Source organism: Sus scrofa, chromosome 1 (assembly GCF_000003025.6).
Source record: "Sus scrofa isolate TJ Tabasco breed Duroc chromosome 1, Sscrofa11.1, whole genome shotgun sequence".
Classification (NCBI taxonomy): Eukaryota; Metazoa; Chordata; class Mammalia; order Artiodactyla; family Suidae; genus Sus; species Sus scrofa.
Genome location: NC_010443.5, coordinates 87,204,246 through 87,226,181, shown reverse-complemented (window position 1 = coordinate 87,226,181; position 21,936 = coordinate 87,204,246). Strand labels below are relative to the sequence as shown.

Sequence of the window (21,936 nt, the reverse complement as noted above, 5' to 3'; positions counted from 1 at the left end):
TGCTATATCCTTTACCCACTGAGCCACCAGGGAACTCCTAATCTCACTTTTTGATAAGACATTTTAGGCAAATAAACCTATAAGGTGTGACCAAAATTAGAACTCAATGTTTATCAAAACTGTTAAACAGAAGATGCAAATTAAGTGAAGTGACATCTTTTTTAAATTCTAGTTTTATTTCAAGCTAACCTACAATTATGAAAAGTATCTTAAATTTTCCCAATTTCATATTTTAGAAGTATTCATGCGCTAAATAAATAAGAAAATATACAATTTTTATATTACTCTATGAAAAACCCATCAACAAATATTTCAATATGATGCTTAGGGGAAAATGAAATACACTGGATTGCTGTCTGAAATACAACATGAAGACAGTGATCATCAATTCATATTTGTATCTAGGAGTCATACTGTAAGTGTGGTCTACAGATGAGCAGCACATTTCAAGACTGGAACTTGTTTGAAATGCAGAATCTCAGGTCCTACTCTAAACCTACTAAACTAGAATATGCATTTTATTAAAAAAATTTTATTACAGTTGATTTACAATGTTCTGTCAATTTCTGCTTAAAGTGACATATTTACACACACACATTCTTTTTCTCATATTATCTTCCATCATGTTCCCTCACAAGTGACTAGATATAGTTCCCTGGGCTATACGGCAGGATCTCATTGCTTATCCATTCTAAAGGCAATAGTCTGCATCTGTTACCCCCAGACTCCCAGTCTATCCCACTCCTTCCCTCTCCCTGTCAGATTCTGCATTTTTAATGAGATCTCCAAGGTAATTTGAATGCATGTTAAAGTTTGAGAAGCACTGCTACAGAAGATCAGTAAAACGGTGAAAAGAACCTTTAGCTTTCTTTTGGTATTAATTATGCAGCAAAGTGTTCTAACCTGTAAAACCTGTTTTCCAGTCTCTGTTTAATTGTACTTAAATCCGTTGGATAGGCCACGACAGTGCAATACATGGGATAGGCTTGCAGATCCACAGGGGCCACGAATGCTGAAGCAATATCTAAGATAAGCAAATTAAGTTTACAAATTTATTTTTGTATTACAATTCTGCTTGAATTAAGCCTTAAGTATTAATCCACACAACCACTGGTCTAGCATTGTCTTTTGATAGAAAATACATACAGTTTAGCTAACACAGAGCCTCACTTTTTGTCTACATTTATGCTGCAAAATTCTAGGAGTATTTGTTATAGAGTTCTTAGAAGAAAAGAGATAAAAGGTAATATATAAATCTGACCTATTAAAGAACATTCATATATATTACTATAATTAAAATTTGGTCATTCCTGAATCTACTGTTATGTGTTTGACAGCAACTATTTTTTTTTTTCTTTTCTTTTCTTTTTTTTTTTTGCTTTTTAGGGCTGACCCTGTGGCATATGGAAGTTCCCAGGCTAGGCAGTGAACTGGAGCTGCAGCTGCTGGCCTATGCCACAGCCACAGCAATGCCAGATCCTTAACCCACTAATCAAGGCCATGGATCCAACCTGCATCCTCATGGACAGCAGTGGAGTGTGTAACCAGCTGAGTCACAACAGGCAGTCCAGTAACTGTTTTGACATAAAAATTACTAAAATTATTTAAGACAGTATTGAGACTGTAATTTATAAAGTGTTGCCATCTCATAAAAGACTTCAGATGAAAATATCATCTAATATGTGGTTCCAATGTCTTGATGTTAATTTCTCCCATAGACTCTTTGAAGCTGATTACTTACTGAAAGAGTAAGTTAGTAAAACCAACACACTAGTTTAGAGATACTTTAGGTGCTCACAGTTCAGATAATCAAGTGTTGTGGCCACTGTTCTTTTTTCCTTTTTTTAAATGAAGCAAAGCAGTTCCCTCTCCTTCCCCTTTACAAATACTCCATTGTGTATATGTACATCAACTTCAGAGGAAAACTGGTAATAGCTACCCATATAATTACAATTCAGCTATCAGCCCTCCTCCACCAATTCACATCATGTCAACTTGAATATATGTCAAGGATTCTTAAAATAGGTTCTGAAGGATCTAGATTTTTCAACCATATCCCTGGCATTTCTGGGGCCCCTCATTCTGAAATTCAACTATAGCAATCCCATTTATAACTATTTTAGATATTTGAGTTCCATGTAATATCTCATTAAAACAAAATTCCACTTAAAAATATTAGACTTATGATACTGTAGAAAAAAACTGCTTGAATAGTAGTACTCTTCCCCTTTTCCTCTGCTTTCTGGCAAATTTTTTCTATCTATATTCATGTGTTACTATATTTACCTAGTGTCATCAACTGGTTTATTCCTGTAACAATTCTTTCACATTCTTCATCCCTGGGATTGGAACCCCATTCTCCATCAAGAGGCTTATAGATCAATGATCGGCATTCAACATCAGTTAAAGGAACACTGGTACCTAGTTCCTCAGGAAATACAGCTGAAATACAAAGTAAGAAAAGCAGATTTAGAGAAAATATGTGCAATTTACTAATATTCAAGTTACCTTTAGAACTTAGAGTTGAGAAGTTCCCATTGTGGCACAGCAGAAGCGAATCCGATTAGGAATGATGAGGTTGCAGGTTTGATCCCTGGCCTTGCTCGGTGGGTTAAGGATCCAGCGTTACCCTGAGCTGTGGCGTAGGTCACAGACATGGCTCAGATCCCACGTTGCTGTGGCTGTGGCATAGGCTGGCAGTTGCAGTTCCGATTCGACCCACAGCCCGGGAACCTCCATATGCCACAGGTGGGGCCCTAAAAAGACAAAAGACAAAAATAAATAAACAAATAAATAAATAACAGAGTTGATACTGACATAAAATTAAAGTATAATTTTGTAAAGATTTGGTTAAGTATATTCTTTATTTTCATTAAAGGGAAGTATGTTTCAAGGTCAGTAAAATTTATTCTTTAAAACATTTACTTCGTAAATACATGAGTACATAACTACTTCCCCCAAATTATACCTGACAACTTGTTCTATTATCAGCTACAGGTGAAGGAGAAAGTAGTCCTATTAAATGATGCAAATTTTAAAGTTTTCTAGTCATTTCATAATCTCCACATTAACTTCAATAAAATATACCAGGTGAACCTCAACTAAAGTGGTATTTTTCAGAAATACTTCAATCAAAGCCTCAGTTTTTTATTTTATTTTTTTAATGTAGGAACAGAGAATAATTATGAATAGTGACAGATGATTCATATGTTTTTTGCTCTTAAATGTCGAAGGTATGCTTTCTGCATGCCTGAATTTTTAACAGAACCTTTAAGAGAATTATTAGGGGATGGTGGTGACATAAAATCTACAAGTCTGCCAGAGTTCCTGTCGTGGCTCAGTGGTTAACGAATCCGACTAGGAACCATGAGGTTGCAGGTTCGATCCCTGGCCTTGCTCAGCAGGTTAAGGATCCAGTTTTGCCATGGGCTGTGGTGTAGGTTACAGACGCGGCTTGGATCCCACGCTGCTGTGGTGTAGGCTGGCAGCTGCAGCTCCAATTAGACCCCTAGCCTGGGAACCTTCATATGCCATAGGAACGGCCTAAGAAATGGCAAAAAGACAAAAAAAAAAAAAAAAAAAAAAAAAATCTACAAGTCTGCCAAACAACTTTTTCTTTGAACTAGAATTCATATGAGAAAAATTTGGAAATATGCCATTTGTTTACAAAATTCTTCCTTTCCCAAAATATAACTAAACTCTATGAATGCATATATATGTGTATCCAAATAGAACAACAAAAATCACCCCTCCAACACAGAGCAATATATTTATGTAGGAAATAAGAAGTATTACTGTCACTGATTCATTTTAAGAACTACCTCAGGCATTACAACACCAATTAGCTTCATTTCTTGCATATTCCCAAAGGTCTGATCTGATTTCAAATTCAAACCTCACTCACAAAGGAGAGAAATGAAACCAGAAGATAAGCCATGTAATACAAGTTAAGATATTTTATAGTTTTAAAAAGCTCTTAACTTAGCAATGAGATGCAAAAACACACTATTGGTATTGGTATTTCACAGTGATAATTTCTAGAAAGGACTAGTTTTGGAACATCAGCATGACCATTTTCTCATTTCTAAGATTTACCAGACTGGTTTTACTTTTCCCACATTATCTTTTCTTTGACTTTTTAGAATACAATAACTAGAAAGTAACTGCATTTATAAATCATTATTTCTACTATGTTACAAGTCAAATTTTTTCCTTTTTGTTTTTCAAATTCTTTATTTTTATTTGATAATAAAAGTAACGTACTATTAAAAAATCAAATAGAGAATAATTTAAAAGACAGTCTGTGGAAGTGCTTATATCCCCACCCTTTATAAGTAATCATTATTAATAATCTGGAATATATCCTTTTAAACCTTTTTAGGCATATACAATTGTATACTGTATTTTTTTAAACTGAAACAAAACTGGGCAACAAAATAGAAAATGCAATCTTGAGGCTTCAGCCACATTAGAAGTCTTTTTTCAGTTTCAGATGTCATACTTGCTGCCTAAGGCTAACTCCCAAATCCTAAGGTAATGTGTCAGGCCATATAGCAGTTATTATTAATTATAATTACCTACTCACTGAGCCCTTACATGTGTGTCAGGCTCTATAATAAGCACTTACACATATGATATAATTTAATCCTCATAGCAGCCCTGTAAGGAATATTAGTTTATATAATTTCAAAGGGTGAATCCTAAGAATCTGGAGGCTGGAGATGAACTTGCCAAGATAGCAGAGACAAAACACAGCAGAGCTAGGACATGAATCTATGTCTCACTCAAAAGCCTGAACTCTGAGTATTAAGTTGTACGCTAAGTATTCTGCTGGAGTTACAAAAATATCTTTACTCCCAAGTGCTCATCTTCTAGAGTGAATATATGATTAGCCAAACGGTACCATATTTTGCTGTAATTAATTTCAATCTTCCCTGTTAAACTATAAATTCCAAGTGGTCAAGGATTATGTCCATCTTGTTTGCTGTTATGCCTCCTTCACCCATAACAGATGTGTAGTAAGTATTTGCGGAATGAATATTTTCTACATGGCCTTCATTAAGAACTCTTTGTAGTTGCAAGTTAGCCAATTGACTTTTTATTTAAGCAATTAAATCCATAATACAGACACAAAAAGCCCAACATACACTTACCATTATTAGGAATAAGCTCCATATCCCAAGGACTCATCTTTTCTGTATCTCCATTGTCCCAGCTTAAAGGAAGGAAAATCTTTACATTAAAAAAATCTAAACATTATATTGTAATTTTAATAAAATCACATTGTAAAATAATTAGTTTAGTCTTTAAAGGTAGTTATCTTTATCATTTTATTAACAGAAGGGGAAAACATTCAAAGCAAGTCAGACTGTACCAAAATACAGTAGTTCCTTACCAAACATTGTAACACTGAAACAAACTATCAGGGTACTCAGGCTGAAGAGGTTCCTGGCTTTCAATTGTTCCAAACCACCAGGCATCATCTATAACTGATCTGAATCGGTCACCTGGGCAAGAATAAAAGCCACCTCATTAACTCTGAAATGAACTGCTGCTGCTGTTACTCCTTTTCCCCAAAGTATACCTTTAAGATACTTAAACTGCCTATATGATTTTAGGAGACATGAAAAATGACTTATACAGTCCAAAATAAAGAAGTAAATAAATAAAATCAGGGAAAAAATTATTTAATAAGCACACCTGCAGTGTGACTTATCACTTTTCAGTACCATTTTTTACATTTTATTAGGGCAAGGAAAAATTCACTCAAACATTTTTACCAATCTAGCATTTTAAATTCATCATTAGGAATATGCACAAATTTTTCATTCAAATAAAAATACAGTTAGATAATTTTTCTCAACAAATATTTATAATCTATCTTTAATTCCTTACTTTCCGTAGGCAAGTTTCTCCAACCAACAATTAAGATTCCAGCCTAAAAACAAAACAAACACAAAAATCCAACCTGCCTTCCTTTGTCTCAATCACCCTTAAATTACTGACACTCATCTACAGACTCACTTTCCCTTTCCTACAGAAACAAATAAAAATGAAACAAAACCAAGTAATCTTTGTAACCCAGACAGCACTCCTCACATCTTTCTTACCCAACAGCATTCAGCTATTGTCATATTACTGAAACTGCTTTCCTCAAAGACCCTAAAATAGCTATTTTCTCAGCATCCTTCTGTGTAATATAAAAACTGTAAACTACTCCTCTCTTTTTGTCATGCTTTCCTCTTTCTTGGCTTTCACAGAACTTGGTGATTCTTCTCCAGAAGTTTATAAAGACATATTGGCACCCCTCAATATGTGTGGGGGATTGATTGGTTTCAGGATTCCTGTAGATACCCAAAACCTGTGGATGCTCAACTACCATGTATAAAATAACATTCATTTGCATACAACCTACGCACACCACCTAGACTTGAAACCATCTCTAGACTGTTTATGATACCTAATACAATGTATTACATCTCAATGCATACCCCCCCACACACACCACTTCACTCTTGGAGGATGTTTTCTGGACTTGTTGTTTTAGAGACTTGTTAGATGGACGCTATGCTGTGACTTCTGTTGACAGGAATTCTGTTGGGAATTCCTTTTGGCTCTTTCCTGTTCTGGATTTCCTATCTCCTGCAGAGATTCCATGTCTTTTTCTTTCTTGGTATATTCCTTTTTTGAGGGAACCCATCTTTCAAAGCTTCCAGAGCAATGGTACATGGGATGTAAATTTTTTTTGATAACTCCCTTGTTCCTAATTTTGATGACCTGCATTTCCCTAATTTTTAATTTTTATAGCACACATATAAATTCCTAAATTTACCAAGACCAAAAAGAAATGATAAATCACATTAATGCCTTCTGATGGCACTGGAGGGAGGATGAAATGCTATATCAAATGCTGTGCTTTTTCAGTCCCAATATGCCATACAGGTATTACACTCTTCTGGAAGATGACAGAGTGGCCCTGTCTGAAATTTTCAAAATACTCTAGTGAATAGCACACCCATTTGTATACAAAAATTAATGCACCTTAGGAGTTCCCGTCGTGGCTCAGTGGTTAACGAATCCGACTAGGAACCATGAGGTTGCGGGTTCAATCCCTGGCCTTGCTCAGTGGGTTAATGATCCAGCATCCAGCGTTGCCGTGAGTTGTGGTGTAGGTTGCAGACATGGCTCAGATCCCGCATTGCTGTGGCTCTGGCACAGGCTGGCAGCTACAGCTCCAATTAGACCCTTAGCCTGGGAACCTCCATATGCCACGGAACAGCCCAAGAAATGGCAAAAAGACAAAAAAAAAAAAAAAAAAAAAAAAAAATTAATGCACCTCAAATACCTGAAAAATATTATGAATTTTTTAGTTTTTTTGAGTCTTTTCTACAATATTAATTTTAATTTCAACAGAATTAACAATAAAAGAAAAATGTCAATCTAGTTTTATAGTTCCAGTCCAAATTATTAAATATTTTGAACTGAAGACTTCTTTTGCTTCAACTTTGAATTCTATCATGAATAGTTTTGGATAAAAATTTAATTCAATACATGTAACAGTTAAAAGAATAGCTATAAACAATCTTATATACAATAATGAAATGTAAAAGAGAAAATATTTGGAATTACAGCATCAACTAGATTAAAAGTATCTTCATTCAAAAAAAAAAAACAAACTTAAAAAAATTCTACTTTGCTATTAACATTCCTCCAAATGGCAAGATTTCTCTAATTATCTTTATATCTACATTATAAAAAATACTAAATCATCTATTAGCTGAAACAAATAAATACCTAAGGCTTCCATATAAATTACCCACCTATATTCCACCGCCTATATTTTGCATCGTCAAATTGTTGTCTCAAGACTAAGAAATCTATAACATCAGGCATATCATGGTACCTAATTACAAACAGAAACAAATCAATTAGGTCACATACCTACAAATACCAAAAAGACATTCAAATTTATCTGAATCTTGAAAAACAATCTACAATACTAAAAAACCATTGCCTCTTTCAACAGTCCTTACTTCATGGTAAATGATCCACCAGTCAGTTTACCAGTATCAGGATCTAGAAAAGCAAGTTTAAGGCAGCAAAGGGTAGGCAATCCCACTTCATACTTTATGCCAACTATCTTCATCAGTTCCTGTTCCTGAGGAAAATATAGAAAATAAGAAATCACCTTCATGAAATAAATCACAAAATAATCTGTTATAAATAATTTAAAATTTTTTCCATTTTAATACTGATCTAGGTGATTACTCTGTATACATGTAAATCTATTGAGCTGTGTCCTTAAGATCTGTGCACTTAATAGTATGCTAATACGCAAGTTCTATCTCAATTAAAACAGGAAAAGAAAGAAAAAGGAAGTTCATTGAAATAAGAATTTTCCTATACAGTTCCAAAGATCTGCAAATAATTTTAAACTACTGCTAATAAATCTAGAAACATTTTCAAATTTACAAAGATGAAGTTTGCCTTAGATATTAATGTCCAATTCTCACCATAACTACATTTGTGTAGCCAACTTATAAAACTAGAGGAAAATATAAATTTGGTCAATCTTATGTTTCTTTGAAAATTAAACATCTACTCCTTGAGATAGTTTCAATTAAAAAGGTATCTTCATAATACAGCTTTTCTTTGCTTTTTGGACTGCCCCCGTGGCATGCTTAAGTTCCTGGGCCAGGGACTGAACCTGCATCACAGCAGTGACAACACTGGATTCCTATCCACTAGGCCACTGGGGAACTCCCTGTGATAGTTTCTTATAATGAAATTTAGTAACACTCAATACAATTTTTCTCTATAACTGCATCTTTTAGGGCTAGTAAGTTATAAACACCATACCCGTAGTTCCATTTTATGCCATGGCTGTTTTTTGGGATTGATACTATAAATTTTATTTTTCCGGGCCATTTCAACATATGCTTCATGTCCTTGTCGGAAATAATAAACCTAAAAAGTTAACAAAGTTATAACTGAAAAATGTGAATGTGTTTCTTTTAACCCAAGATGAAAACTGTAGAAAGCTAAAACTGTAGAAAGAAGTTAATGTCCTTTAAATTAAAAGAAATGCTAATATTTTGATATTTTCTTCCATCTTTTCCTCAGTTGTCCTACTGACACTTAAACATAAACCAAAGTCGTCTAATTGCAGTTATTTTTTGGCTTTTTGGTTTCTTCATTTAATTTTTAGAGTAAAAATAAGTTTATGTCTCACAATAAAGTAAGGTGTAATGAGGGGTCATGCTTAAGTTTATTGTTCACCTACTTTTGTAGCAAGAGGTTTGTACATATGCAGAAAATTTTAAAATGAATATATTTTCACATATATTTTATTCTTATACAGAGAACAAGGCATATATTTACCTTCATTTTATTTATTTACCTTTTATGTTTTTAGGGCCGCACCTGCGGCATATGGAAGTTCCCAGGCCAGGAGTTGCATCGGAGATATAGCTACCAGCCTACACCACAGCCACAGCAATGCAGGATCTGAGCTGCGTCTACAACCTACACCACAGCTCAATGCAATGCCAGATCCTTAACCCACTGAGTGAGGCCAGGGATAGAACCCGTGTCATCATGGATACTAGCTGGGTTCGTTACTGCTGAGCCATGACAGGAACTCCTATCTGCATTTTATAAATTCAAATTTAAATGACTCCTGACTACATACGGTAGAACTGGTACATGAACATAGCAGTCTGACACCAAGTATTCTTCCCACTACTAAAAAATAGGTGAGCCTGTTAAAAAATGCTATTAAGTTTTTAGTAACATTCTGGGATACCTGATAGCCTAGATTCATTCATTCTATTCATTAATTTTATTACTGCTTCAGCTGCCTGGAACTTTAGAGTTATCTACTCTTGCATTAAAGCATTTTTGTTTTATTTTTTTTCACTGTCAACTGCCACCTGTCATTGTCTATTGTGAATTAGTGTGCTCTGCTAAAAAAGCCTTTAATTCTTAGCCAGTTACTGTGAATCTACTGGACACCAGATAACCCTGCCTCTTAACATTTAGGTATAAAATAAGGAGATATGAACTTCTGAGTGAAAATTTTGGTCCAATATCTTATATTTTCATTTCAAAATCACAAGAACATAGTCCAAAATGATGGCCAATCATATTTTCTTAAAAATTATAATTCTAAGATAACAGATTTTTCAAAGATCTAAGAAATTATTAACATTATTTAAATGAAATACTCTTATGAAATAAAATTAAAAATAAAATGCTAAACTTTGTTTTTCCTCTACCACATAAATTTTTTTACTTTAGGAAAAAGAATGCTGGAAATAAAATCCTCTTATTGAAAATACATACTAGTTTTTAAAATGCCAACAAAACTCCTATTCTCTTAAATATTTAACTTGCTATTGCAATTTGTACAGTAGTCTCAAAAAAAGATTATCATTAAAGCTCTCCTAATTTTCCCTTTTTCCATATATAGCTACAAAACATGCAGAATGAGATACTTTGTAAAACTGCTGCAACTTTCCAGAGTTCTCTTTCAAGAGCTATTAAGAAATATTTAAAGTTACTTGAATGAAACAAAGAATACTAAAGTTTAAAAGTACCTCATCACCCATCTGTGGCACAAATGGACATCTTCGAGGAATAGTATCTGTAATCCAGGTTGAAGGTAACCATTCTTCTAATGTTAAGCCATTTTCTGCTAGTTCTCCTACAGCCAATCTCTAAGAATTTAGAAAAATATAAAGTAATATTAACATAAACACATTCATCTACCAATCTACCCTTTAAAATAACTACAAAGGTCGTTAAATAAATAAAAGGGGGAAGGGAATCTTTCTACAAAATGTATATTCTTTAAGTATTAAAAGCCTTATTCTGGGAATAAGATTATTTAATTAATTCAAACAGAATTAATCATATGGAAAAAACTGTTTTTTTCAGATATAATAAATATCAGCTAATTAGTGATGTCTCAGTTATTTTACAGCTCGAAAACTCTATGTATAAGAAGGGAAGTATGACTGTGTTTACTTGAGATAAGATGACCAAGGAATAAGAACTGGGTCTACTGTTAGACTGACAGGCTCACAACAAACCAAGTAAACAAAATCCAAATTACAGGGAGTAGCCTCTAATATCCTAACCTTATGCTACTTAATATCTGTCCCACAAAAATTGAGTGGCAGAAAGACCCTGTGGTAATACCTCAATCAAAATGGTGAAATTAAAATATGACAAACAATAACATTGGATCCAAATGTGGCATGTATGAAGGAACCTAAGGTATTAGGTTTTGGATAATTATCGCCTAAAAGGGGACTAGGTGAAGTAAACTAGACTCTTGGAACAAAACAATTATGTCACATAACACTGCAAACCTCGAAAGTTCATCAAAACTGTCTTGAGATTTAAAAAAAAAAAAAAGTATACCTCATTAGCCAGATACATGGCTAAAACAGTTTTCTTTAATCTGTCTACTCTGTAAAATAATGAATCAGCCTACATTAATCATCACTGACAAGAAAAAAGATAAACACTGTCAGCTAATGCGTGGTATTCTTTTTGGTAAATATGTCCCAGACAGAAGCAAAGGAGGTGACAAGAAGAATAGTAGGCTGTGGAATCCAAATTAAAGTAATTCATAATTATAAAGCTGAAACAAATAAGAGCTCAACTGATACAGATAGAATAGAATAAACACTTAAGGACAGATGTATTCTTAAAAATTTTCAAAGCTCTCTGAAGACCCAACAGTCTCCCTAATATTTAATTCCACAAATAGCAACTTCTATTTAATTCTAAAAATGGCAGAGATTAAAATCTTGTATTTGTTTAACCAAATGTGCTTCCAACTTACAGCATTATGGGGAACAGAAAACATGTCCTTTGTATTACATTTACTTTAGAGCAAAAGTTAAACAGCTCTGGTTTTTAAAGAGTGAAGAGATCTTATTCCCATAACATTTATCTCTTGCTTTCTCTGTCTCAAATTATCCAGACTAAAGACACAGTGATCAAACCAATACTACTGACCTAAGGACCATCTAATGATAGCTCTCATGCTCTGTAAGTTAATGAAGGCTTGTTATCATAGCAGTATTTTCAGCATAATAGTTAATAAGATGGCTGATAGGTAAAGACAATTAAGAGACTAACAAAACTATATGTCTTATAGCATTTCAAAAATTGCATTTTTTTAACTAATTTATTTTTGTCTTTTTAGGGCCACACTCATGGCATATGAAGTTCCCAGGCTAGGGGTCGAAGCGGAGCTGTAGCTGCTAGCCTACACCACAGCCACAGCAATGCAGGATCTGAGCCACATCTGAGACCTATACCACAGCTCACAGCAATGCTGGATCCTTAACCCACTGAGTGAGGCCAAGGATCAAACCTGCATGCTCATGGATACCGGCAGGGTTCGTTACCCCTGAGCCACAATGGGAGCACCTATAGCATTTTCTTTTTACATAACTAAATAAATCTCATTGGACTGTCAAGAAAAATCTGCTCATAAGATTAAATGCTCAATACTTAGAATTCTGTAAGTAAATACTCTCACAGGCTAAACATTTAAAAACTTGAATAAACTAAATAGATCTTAACGTATTTTATTACTGTACTTCTATGTTTTTTCTACTGCTACTTGCTAGTACATCTGAACAATTGCACTTTTAAAATAAAGGTGTTTTGTGAAATAATGCCATATGCACCATCATGGATGGACCTAGAAATGATCATGCTAAGTAAAGTTAGTAAAAGACAAACATCATATGATATCACTTATATGTGGCATCTAAAAAAAAGGAACTTATTTGCAGAACAAAAAAAGACTCACAGACTTGGAAAACAAACTTATGGTTATCAAAGGGGGTGGGTGGTGGACTGGGGTTTGGGATTGGCACATGCACACTGAGGTATGTGGAATGACTGGCCGATGGGGACCTGCTGTATAGCACAGAGAACTCTATCCAGTATTCTGTGATCATCTATGTGGGAAAAGAATCTGAAAGAGAATGGATGTGTGTACATGAATAACTGAATCACTTCGTTGTATAGCAGAAATTATCACATTGTCAGTCAACTATACTTCAATCAAATTAAAAAAATAAAAAGGTGTGCTTTATTTTCATGGAAAACATTTATATATTATACATATATAGAGCAAAAGTTAAACAGCTCTAGGTATATACCAACCTTTTGTTTTCTTTCTTTGGGCTTCTTTTTCTTTGGTGATACTGGTCCATCTTTTTCTTCATTTACTTTTTTTCTTTCCTTTTTAATCTGTTTTTGTTTCTGTTTTTCAGATTCTTCTTCTTCATCTGAACTGCTTTCTGCTTTCTTTGTTTTATGCTTAGGAATTTTCTTTGGTGGCTGGAGATTAATTCCTGCATCTGCTGTCCAGTCAGAATAATCACTGGAGTAGTCACTAGAAGGAAAAGGATTTAAAAGATATACAGAAAGATATACTTAAGAGTTTGTTTTATGAAAATGTAAAGAAAGATCATAAAAAAAAAAGTAATAACAGAATGGTACATACAAAATGAACTAAAAATATTTCCTAATTTTTAACTCCCATCTTCTGAACATTTTCTTTAAAGTTTCTAGTGTTAACTTTATTTAACTATCTCCAAAAAATTCAGAATAAGGTCGTAGCTCTAATTAAACAATGAACTTAGGTGCCTTCTATGATTTTAACAAAAACAGAGATTTCTGAGTGCTACATATGTTCAAAATATTGTAGGGTACACAAAAATAAGGAACAGAGGGTCCCTTTCACTTCTCGCAACAGCAGAAAGCTAGTTGTAGAGAGTACAGGAAGTATCAACTCTGAGGAAGAAGTGCAGGGATTCCTTTTTTGAGGGAATCATGGGCACCTGACAGGGGCACCCATCTCCCATGGTAGCTGGATATGGAATGGCGGGTCAAAAGTGTTCCTGCCCAGTGAGATGGTGCCTGCCAACTTTATTTAGCACCTAGGTTCATCTTTTATCAGCTTCAAAGAGTAATATGATTCAGGAAAAGAGTGTATTTTATGTATCAATACCAACCATGTTTGCCATTTCTTTTCAGTTTACCTTCAAGAGAACCAAGTTTTACTAAACTGATGATACAAAATAAAGAATCTGATTTTGTTATCTTGTTTTAATTTTAGTACATGAGAGTATTTAATTACTTGATTTTACAGCTTTAAAAATATAAATGCCTTAATGAAATCTAAGTTACACTATGTTAAAATAATTAGGTTGCCTAGATTTACTGACATATGCCCTCATTCCTCTAAAAATACTGCTGATAACATTGAAGGCATTTATTCTACTACCTCATCATCTTTCTGGCCCAAATGTTTTATGGGCATTTTTACCTGTTATTGCCCCAAGAATAATCATCACAGATAAGAATCAAATAATCGTAGTGTTTTTTGCTATAATTTCATGACTTCATTTTAAAATTTTAAATGATTTCAAAGAACTTAAAAAATCTTTCCAAACACTATTCTGGATAGATGGGAGCATGTCTACAAAGCAAACATCTATCCAAGAATAAGCTACCTTAACCTAGCAGCGTTTACTTACACTAAGCCCAGCCATGGTCAGTGTAAACGGCACTTGCCAAATACTAATCAGTTGCTACTCTCTGGAGCACTCAGCTCTTACAGAAACTCTGCTGCTGCTGCCAGCAGACTACAAACGCTAGAGGCCCTCGTTCTTTACCACAATTTGCCCAACTGCTAAACCCATCCCTGCTTTTTCCAAACAAGAACCTCTATGCTGTTTCATGGTTTGAGATGCAGGCATACCTTGTTTTATTGCGCTTTGTGGATACTGTGTTTCTCAAAATTTGAAGGTTTGTGGCAGCCCTGCATCAAGCAAGTCTACCAGTGCCACTTTTCCAATAGTATTATCTTTAAATTAATCATTTTTAAAAAAAGATGTAATGCTATAGTACAGCTAATAGAAAACAATAGTGTGAACATGACTTTTACATGTATTGGGAAAAAAATTCGTGTGACTTGTTTTGTTGCAATGTTCACTTTATTGTGGATGGTCTATTTGCATCACTGAGGAAAGAAAGTGAGGCTTTCTTTTATCATTCTGTTTCAAATACAGAAAACTACCAGACATAACGATGAACATCTGTATATCATTACTGGGAGTCACTGTTCTGGAAATAGGAAAGTCCATGATAATGAGAGGTATAGAATTTTTATAGCATCTTGGTTACATTGGCAATTCTAGGAGCTAGTATTGCTGGAGAGTAAGTATAAGGGGCTAAACATAATTACTATTCCCAAAGGTTCTACCCCTTCTTGTTACTAAGACCAAGACTGGCCAAGGCCATTAAGCCCTATAACAATGCGAACCACCAGTACAAGGAGCTGAAGAAATCCTTACTTATGTGGTAAGTGGTGTGAGAGTAACAGGAAAAAGGGAAAGTTTACTCTCACTGCTAGAAGAAAATATTATTAGCATTCAACAAATTTCACAAAAGACAGTTAATTCTATATAATCTCACTATTTCCATAATTTAATGCCTATTTTTCAAAACCAGTCTTCAAACTTGCTTGTGATTCAGTGTTACAAATATAATAGCATTCAAAAGATAAAATATCAACTAAGAAAAAGTTTAAAGTGTCATTTTATAGATCTAGTTGAAATAATCAAAAATTGTTTTCTAGTAGCGAAGAAAAAAATCTTTTATGTAATTACAAAAAAATCTCTGAAGGACCAATTTTAAACCCAAAGAGACTGATATATGTTTCTGATAGAAAAGAACCTTCATCTTCCTATAAAATTTACATTACATGTAAAAGAATAAAAATTTATTAAATTACCTAGAACTGCCGTCACTGTGCCATGCTCTTTCTTCCTCTTCAGAGGTTCCACCACTGACAGCAACAACTTCACCTTCCTAAGAGATAATGAGTACATATTTTATTGTACAGTTTTACAGAATTACATTTTATGATTATAGAAAATATCATTGATACCTAATAGTATCAATCATATTGTGATATTTATATCAAAACTTGATTTAAGTTAACTATAAAACAAAGGTCTCATTTTTACAAAATTATTAAATATGTCAAAATATTAAGTGTATCCAAAGATATAATACTTACTAATACTGGATTTAAAGCAATCTCTTAGATGGATTAATTTTTTAAGCCTTCTAACACATCTTCTAACTGGTTGATATTAAGAGTTGAAATCAACTTTACTTCTTGGTAAAAATTTACATTTTCTTTTTCCATAGAGGCTTTAAGCAGCTTAAATTTAGGGAGTTCCTATAGTGGCTCAGCAGGGTTAAGGACACTGTCTTCATGAGAATGCACCCCTGGCCACGCTCAGTGGGTTAAGGGTCCCATGTTGCTGAAAGCATAGATGTAGCTCGGGTTTGGTGCTGCCATTGCTGTGGTGTAGGGTGGCAGGGGCAGCTCTGATTAGACCCCTAGCCCAGAAGCCCATATGCTGCAAGTGCAGCCATAAAAAGAGGAAAAAATAAGAAAGAAAAAGAAAAAAGCTTAAATTCAGGAACTTTTTATTATTATTATTTTATTATGTATCTGTATCAAGATAATTTATATGTAATAACTTTTTTTTGAATGAATAAACAATTTTATTTTTTTATATGTAATAACTTTTATATATTATTATTGTTATTAAAATAGCTTTATCACATAAAAGAGGATATTCTAACTCTTATTATTTTATATATATATATATATATATATACACAATAGAGGATTAAAAACTACCCAAATAGTGTTTCTCTTTAGTAATATTCACTGGTCAACATAGGATACCACCTGTAAAGCCATTTTCTTTATAAAAATTGGTGTTTTTTCCCACAAAATCTTGCTCTAATAAAAACAGTAGCTCACATTAAGCTTTTACTTATGATCAGAAATTACTCTAAGCACTTTGTATATATCATCCTATTTGCTCTAAACAAAACAGTGCTGATGATAGGAAATAGTTATTTAAATAAAAGAAATGAAAGCTTAAAAAGGTTAAGAAATTTATCCAAGGCCGTAATTATTATGCAACAAAGCCTATCTTGAACTCAGATCATTTTACTTGATGCTTAGACCCACTCTACACAAGAATGGTTACAGTGTTACAAACAGCCACAAGTTCCAGGCTAGGGGTCTAATCACAGCTAGAGGTGCCAGCCAACGCCACGGCCACAGCAATGCCAGATCCGAGCTGCATCTACAACCTACATCACAGCTCATGGCAATGCCAGATCCTTAACCTATTGAGCGAGGCCAGGAATAGAACCCGCAACCTCACTGTTCCTAGATGGATTCGTTTCTGCTGCACCATGATGAGAACTCCATATTCAAATCATTTTTCATGAGGATAATAGGATACATTCTTTTACTAGATGAATATTATATTTTGGGAGAAAAATTCTCCCTTTTGACCTCTTAAAAATGAAGAATGTATTATATAACTATTCTACAAAGCTTTGAAAACTAAGTGAATATGAAAAGATCAAAATCCAGTAGAAAAATTTTATTTAGCAAATTTAACCCCTGCTCAGTATAACTGAAAAAAATTTACACAAATGGTCTGATCTTTCCCACTTCTAGTATATCACTTCTTTAAAGGAGGAGAACAGCAACATACTTCTACATTCTAAATATAAAATTACAAAATAAAGATATATTATACAGAAGTACAAAATATTTGAACCAAAAGCCCCAGGATTCTTTCATTTTTAACTAATATGTTGTGCCCAAGGCGATATTCTGTTCTCATTGTTCCCCTCTACATATTTAAGGTGTAAACAAAATAGTTTTACAGACAAATAAAAGATTTAGTAAAATTTCTTACGTAGCAGATGTATCTGGAGATACATCTTTTAATGAGCTAAATCATGTTAAAATTTTTATAGAAGCTTAATATTTAGAAAAATAATACTGCATCTTTCAAACATAGAGAACTACTAAATGCAAATAATTAGCACACATATATTTTGTTTTGTGGTATACCTAAATTGTCATGTGTCAAGTTAACATAATGAGTATATTTTACCTTTTTGCCAGATTGGTCTTACTAGGGCCTAAAGCCACTGAAGACTAATTTTAAATTACAGTTAGAATACACTCACACAACTCAAATATTAACACAGTTTGAGTTAATATTGCTCTGTCCACAGAGAATATATGTGGAGTATCCCTATATATGCCTAATATTGCAAAGTACCACATGACTTAAAAAATGTTTAGTTGTTAGTATTTCAGATCCCACAGTCTTTGACATAAATGTGGGTGAAGGGGTGATAGGGAGAATGGGGCGAAGGAAGAAGACAGCTCTAAGTGCTAAGTAGGACTGACTTGTGACTACAAATTGACTGCCTCTGCTCAAAGAATATATAATTTAGTTGGGACAGTGAAACTTATGGAAATAATTATACATAAGGAGTATTTTAAAAAATTACATTGAGAAAGCTATAAACTGGTACAGAGATTAAAAACTAATGCAAACTGTCAAGTGTCTATCAATTAGTTACAGTCCATAAATTAGAGCTTCAAGGTACCACTTAAAAAGTTTGGCTTTAAGAGTGAAAGGAACCTGGGTTTAATCTTTGCTCTACTCTTTAATAGTCAGGAAAGTGTGTCACCTAAACATCTTTGAACCTCCAAGCCTTCATAATGGGAATAATTAATTCATATGCATTTGTTTGGTGGACTTGAGACTATCAATACGTGTGCCATGCCTGGAACATACACACAGTAAGTAAGTCTTCAGTTATCATTATCATTTTAAGACCTAGAAATAATCATGTTTGAGCTATATCTATAGATATAGCAATGAATGCAAAGAATAAGAAGTTACATTGGAGTTCCCGTCATAGCAGAGTGGTTAACGAATCCGACTAGGAACCATGAGGTTGCGGGTTTGATCCCTGGCATTGCTCAGTAGGTTAAGGATCTGGCATTGCCGTGAGCTGTGGTGTAGGTCACAGACGCGGCTCGGATCCTGCATTGCTGTGGCTGTGGCGTAGGCCGGCAGCTACAGCTCCGATTAGACCCCTAGCTTGAGAACCTCCATAAGCCACAGGGAAGCCACAGGGAAGCGGCCCTAGAAAAGACAGACAAAAACAAACAAACAAAAAAAGTTACATTAACTAAATAAGTACAAATGGAAACAATGTATGAATATGCTGAGCTCTCACATCTGAAGAACTGGTGCCATTTTCTATCTCTTCTGAAGGTCTAGGAGTCTCTTCCAATGCAGATCTCGTACGATAATTGTGTTGATTTGCCTGCTGCTTTTTGGATTCTCCAAGATCCAGGAAATGCTCATGAGCATGATTCTGGAAAGAAGTAAATCACATTTATTTACAGTACACTTAAAGAGCATGCTTTTTACTTTAAAAGTTCTATTTTTTAATTATAAAAAACCCATTCATATTTAAGGTATCACATATGTAGACTAGATTATAGTACCAATTCAAATATTTTTATAAGTTTTTAAGTTAAAGCACAGGTTTGTGATATGTTGAAATTCCTTATGATTGACAAGTTATAAACATTTTTTTTCTGATTTAAGTGGGGAAGACTTAAGGACTCATAATAATGGAATAAGGCTAACAATGAATTCTCTTGTACTCACACCAAACATATAAAACAGACATAGGAAAGAAGACCACAGACTGTGAGGCAAACTAGAAAACCAAATGATGATCACAAAATTAACCTATCACCATGAAGCTTGGATACCAGGTGACTGGCTCTCTCTTCTGCTGCAGCTGAAATGTGGGAAAAGTCTTCTGCAGCAGATGAGAAAACTAAGAATAATCAAAATAATTCAAAGTCCAAGATGTTTCAGAGATGAACCAACTCAACGTAAGAATTTACACCTGAAAAAACCCCCAATTTGAGAATATAAAAAATAAAGGGAAAATACTAAAAATTACCTTTTCATAAAAAGAGGCTGACACCAGACATATACATACAATGCATCATACAATAAATAATACAATAACAAAAGGGACACTATTTTTAAAGTGGTGACAGAAAGTAATTTTGAACCTATTAATTATACACTTTTTTTTATGTCTCTTCTTTTTTTTTTTTTTGCTTTTTAGGGCCGCACTTGCAGCACATGGAAGTTCCCAGGCTAGGGGTCAAATTGGAGCTGCAGCTGCCCACCTACACCACAGCCAGAGCAATGAGGGATCTGAGCTATGCCAGATCCAAGCTGCATCTGCAACCTATGCATCAGCTCAAGGCAACACCAAATCCTTAACCCACTGAGCAAGGCCAGGGATTGAACCCATGGACACTAGTCAAGTTCCTGCTGAGCCACAAGGGAAAATCCTCCTTCAAGGCTTTATGATGCATTGTTATGATTAACCATTCTTTCACTATTCAACTTAAATGGCTGGTGGAGACAAGCCAATGGTTTTTCCACCAGTGATTATGCCTGGACTGGGATGGCAGGTATTGGGGATAATGTTCATTTGGCCTTCTGAGCTTTCTGTGCAGACACAGTGACTTTGCCAGCTCCAGCTGCCTTCGTGTCCACTGCTTTGGTGACACCCACAGCAAACATCTCTCTTGTGTCATGAATAATAAAATGACCCAGGGGAGAGCAATCAAAAAGAGGAGTTCTCAGCACACATGGGGAATTGCCAGGAACTGTATCAAGAGAGGCAGGCAGCACCACCACCTTTTCAGAATTTGAGGCCATCTTTCAGAAGCTTCCTTCCAGAACATCGTTCAACCTTCTCCTTCAGCTTAGCAAACTTGCAAGCAATGTAAACTGTGGGGCAATCCAGAAAGGGTGCAGAGCTGGCACTAACTTGGCCTGGATGGCTCCGGATAATCACTTGAGCTGTGAAGCCAGTTGCTTCCATTAATGGGTTATTTTTGCTATTAGGAGTCATACTAACATGGTGAGCATCTTTGATACATACTTGACACTGAAAACCACACTGTCCTCAGAAGACTTTGATTCAAAGCTTCATGGTGCACACAAACAGACTTTATTTATTTCAGCTGTAATGATGACTGAAGCAAAGGTGCAAATACCACCTCAAACCAGTCCACAGGGACAGTTCCAACACAAACTGGAGGGACAGGCACCCAGGGCTTGTCAGTTAGACAAGTCCGTGGCAGGATGCTTCAGAGCTTTACGCTACATGGTTCCACACTTGCACTGCCATCTTTACAGGTGATTTTCCATCCCTTGAACTTGGCTTCAGCATGAAGTCACTATTCCAACAAGAAACTGGCATAAGAACTACCATGTTATGGTTGCAAACAATTTTCTTAATGTAGGTGCGATTCCTTAATTTCCTCTTAACTTTCCTAGCTGTAGTCTCAGTGGAATCCACTTTGTTAGCATCAAACTCTAACATTAGTCATTTTCGTTTTAAGGTGGTTCTCTTTTTCTCTCCAGAAGCTTTCAGAATATTCGCTTTTCGATGTTTTCAAATCTATCATGTACTTCAGGTTTTAAATTTTTTATTTTATATTATTTTTTCCTTGTTTATTCTAGGTGGCACACTGCGCATTTGCTCAGCTAGAGGTTAATTCCAGGAAATTCTGTTTCGTTACTTTTTCAACTCTTTCATCCTTCGGTGTATTTTGTTTTTGAAGACTAAAGAATGTTTATTCTCTACTACGTACATCTAATCTCTATCTATGTAGATATACACATGCACCTTACATAAACAGATGTATATTTGTTCTTTACATATCCCTACATTTTCTCCATCAATTTATCTCATGATGCATTCTGGAAGATTTCTTCAAGTAGGCTTTCCAGCTTACTAACTCATCTTCAGTGTTTCATAGTCTTCTTCTATTCAACCTATCCAATAAGTTCTCTACTTCAAGGACACATCTCATCCCAACTTCTCTAATAGAACCCTCTCCAAAACAGCTTGTTGCTACATCAAAGTTCCAATATTCTCTTA

General features: G+C 34.6%; 1 protein-coding gene across 7 annotated transcripts in view; it reads right to left on the bottom strand.

Annotated features, from left to right (window-relative positions):
- The window catches only part of PHIP (pleckstrin homology domain interacting protein), a 130,617-nt gene that overhangs the window by 21,319 nt on the left and 87,362 nt on the right, over positions 1 to 21,936 (bottom strand). For all 7 annotated transcript variants that reach the window (XR_002344074.1, XR_002344075.1, XM_021092177.1 and 4 more), the window contains 11 exons: positions 19,186 to 19,326; positions 15,833 to 15,909; positions 13,195 to 13,426; positions 10,599 to 10,718; positions 8,860 to 8,967; positions 8,034 to 8,158; positions 7,821 to 7,903; positions 5,396 to 5,507; positions 5,154 to 5,215; positions 2,287 to 2,442; positions 904 to 1,024 (listed from right to left, as the gene is read on the bottom strand). Coding sequence is in view for 5 of the 7 variants with exons in the window: in XM_021092177.1 (XP_020947836.1) it covers positions 904 to 1,024; positions 2,287 to 2,442; positions 5,154 to 5,215; positions 5,396 to 5,507; positions 7,821 to 7,903; positions 8,034 to 8,158; positions 8,860 to 8,967; positions 10,599 to 10,718; positions 13,195 to 13,426; positions 15,833 to 15,909; positions 19,186 to 19,326 (1,337 nt within the window). In the remaining 2 variants the exon portion in view is untranslated. The remainder of the gene's footprint in view (positions 1 to 903; positions 1,025 to 2,286; positions 2,443 to 5,153; positions 5,216 to 5,395; positions 5,508 to 7,820; positions 7,904 to 8,033; positions 8,159 to 8,859; positions 8,968 to 10,598; positions 10,719 to 13,194; positions 13,427 to 15,832; positions 15,910 to 19,185; positions 19,327 to 21,936) is intronic.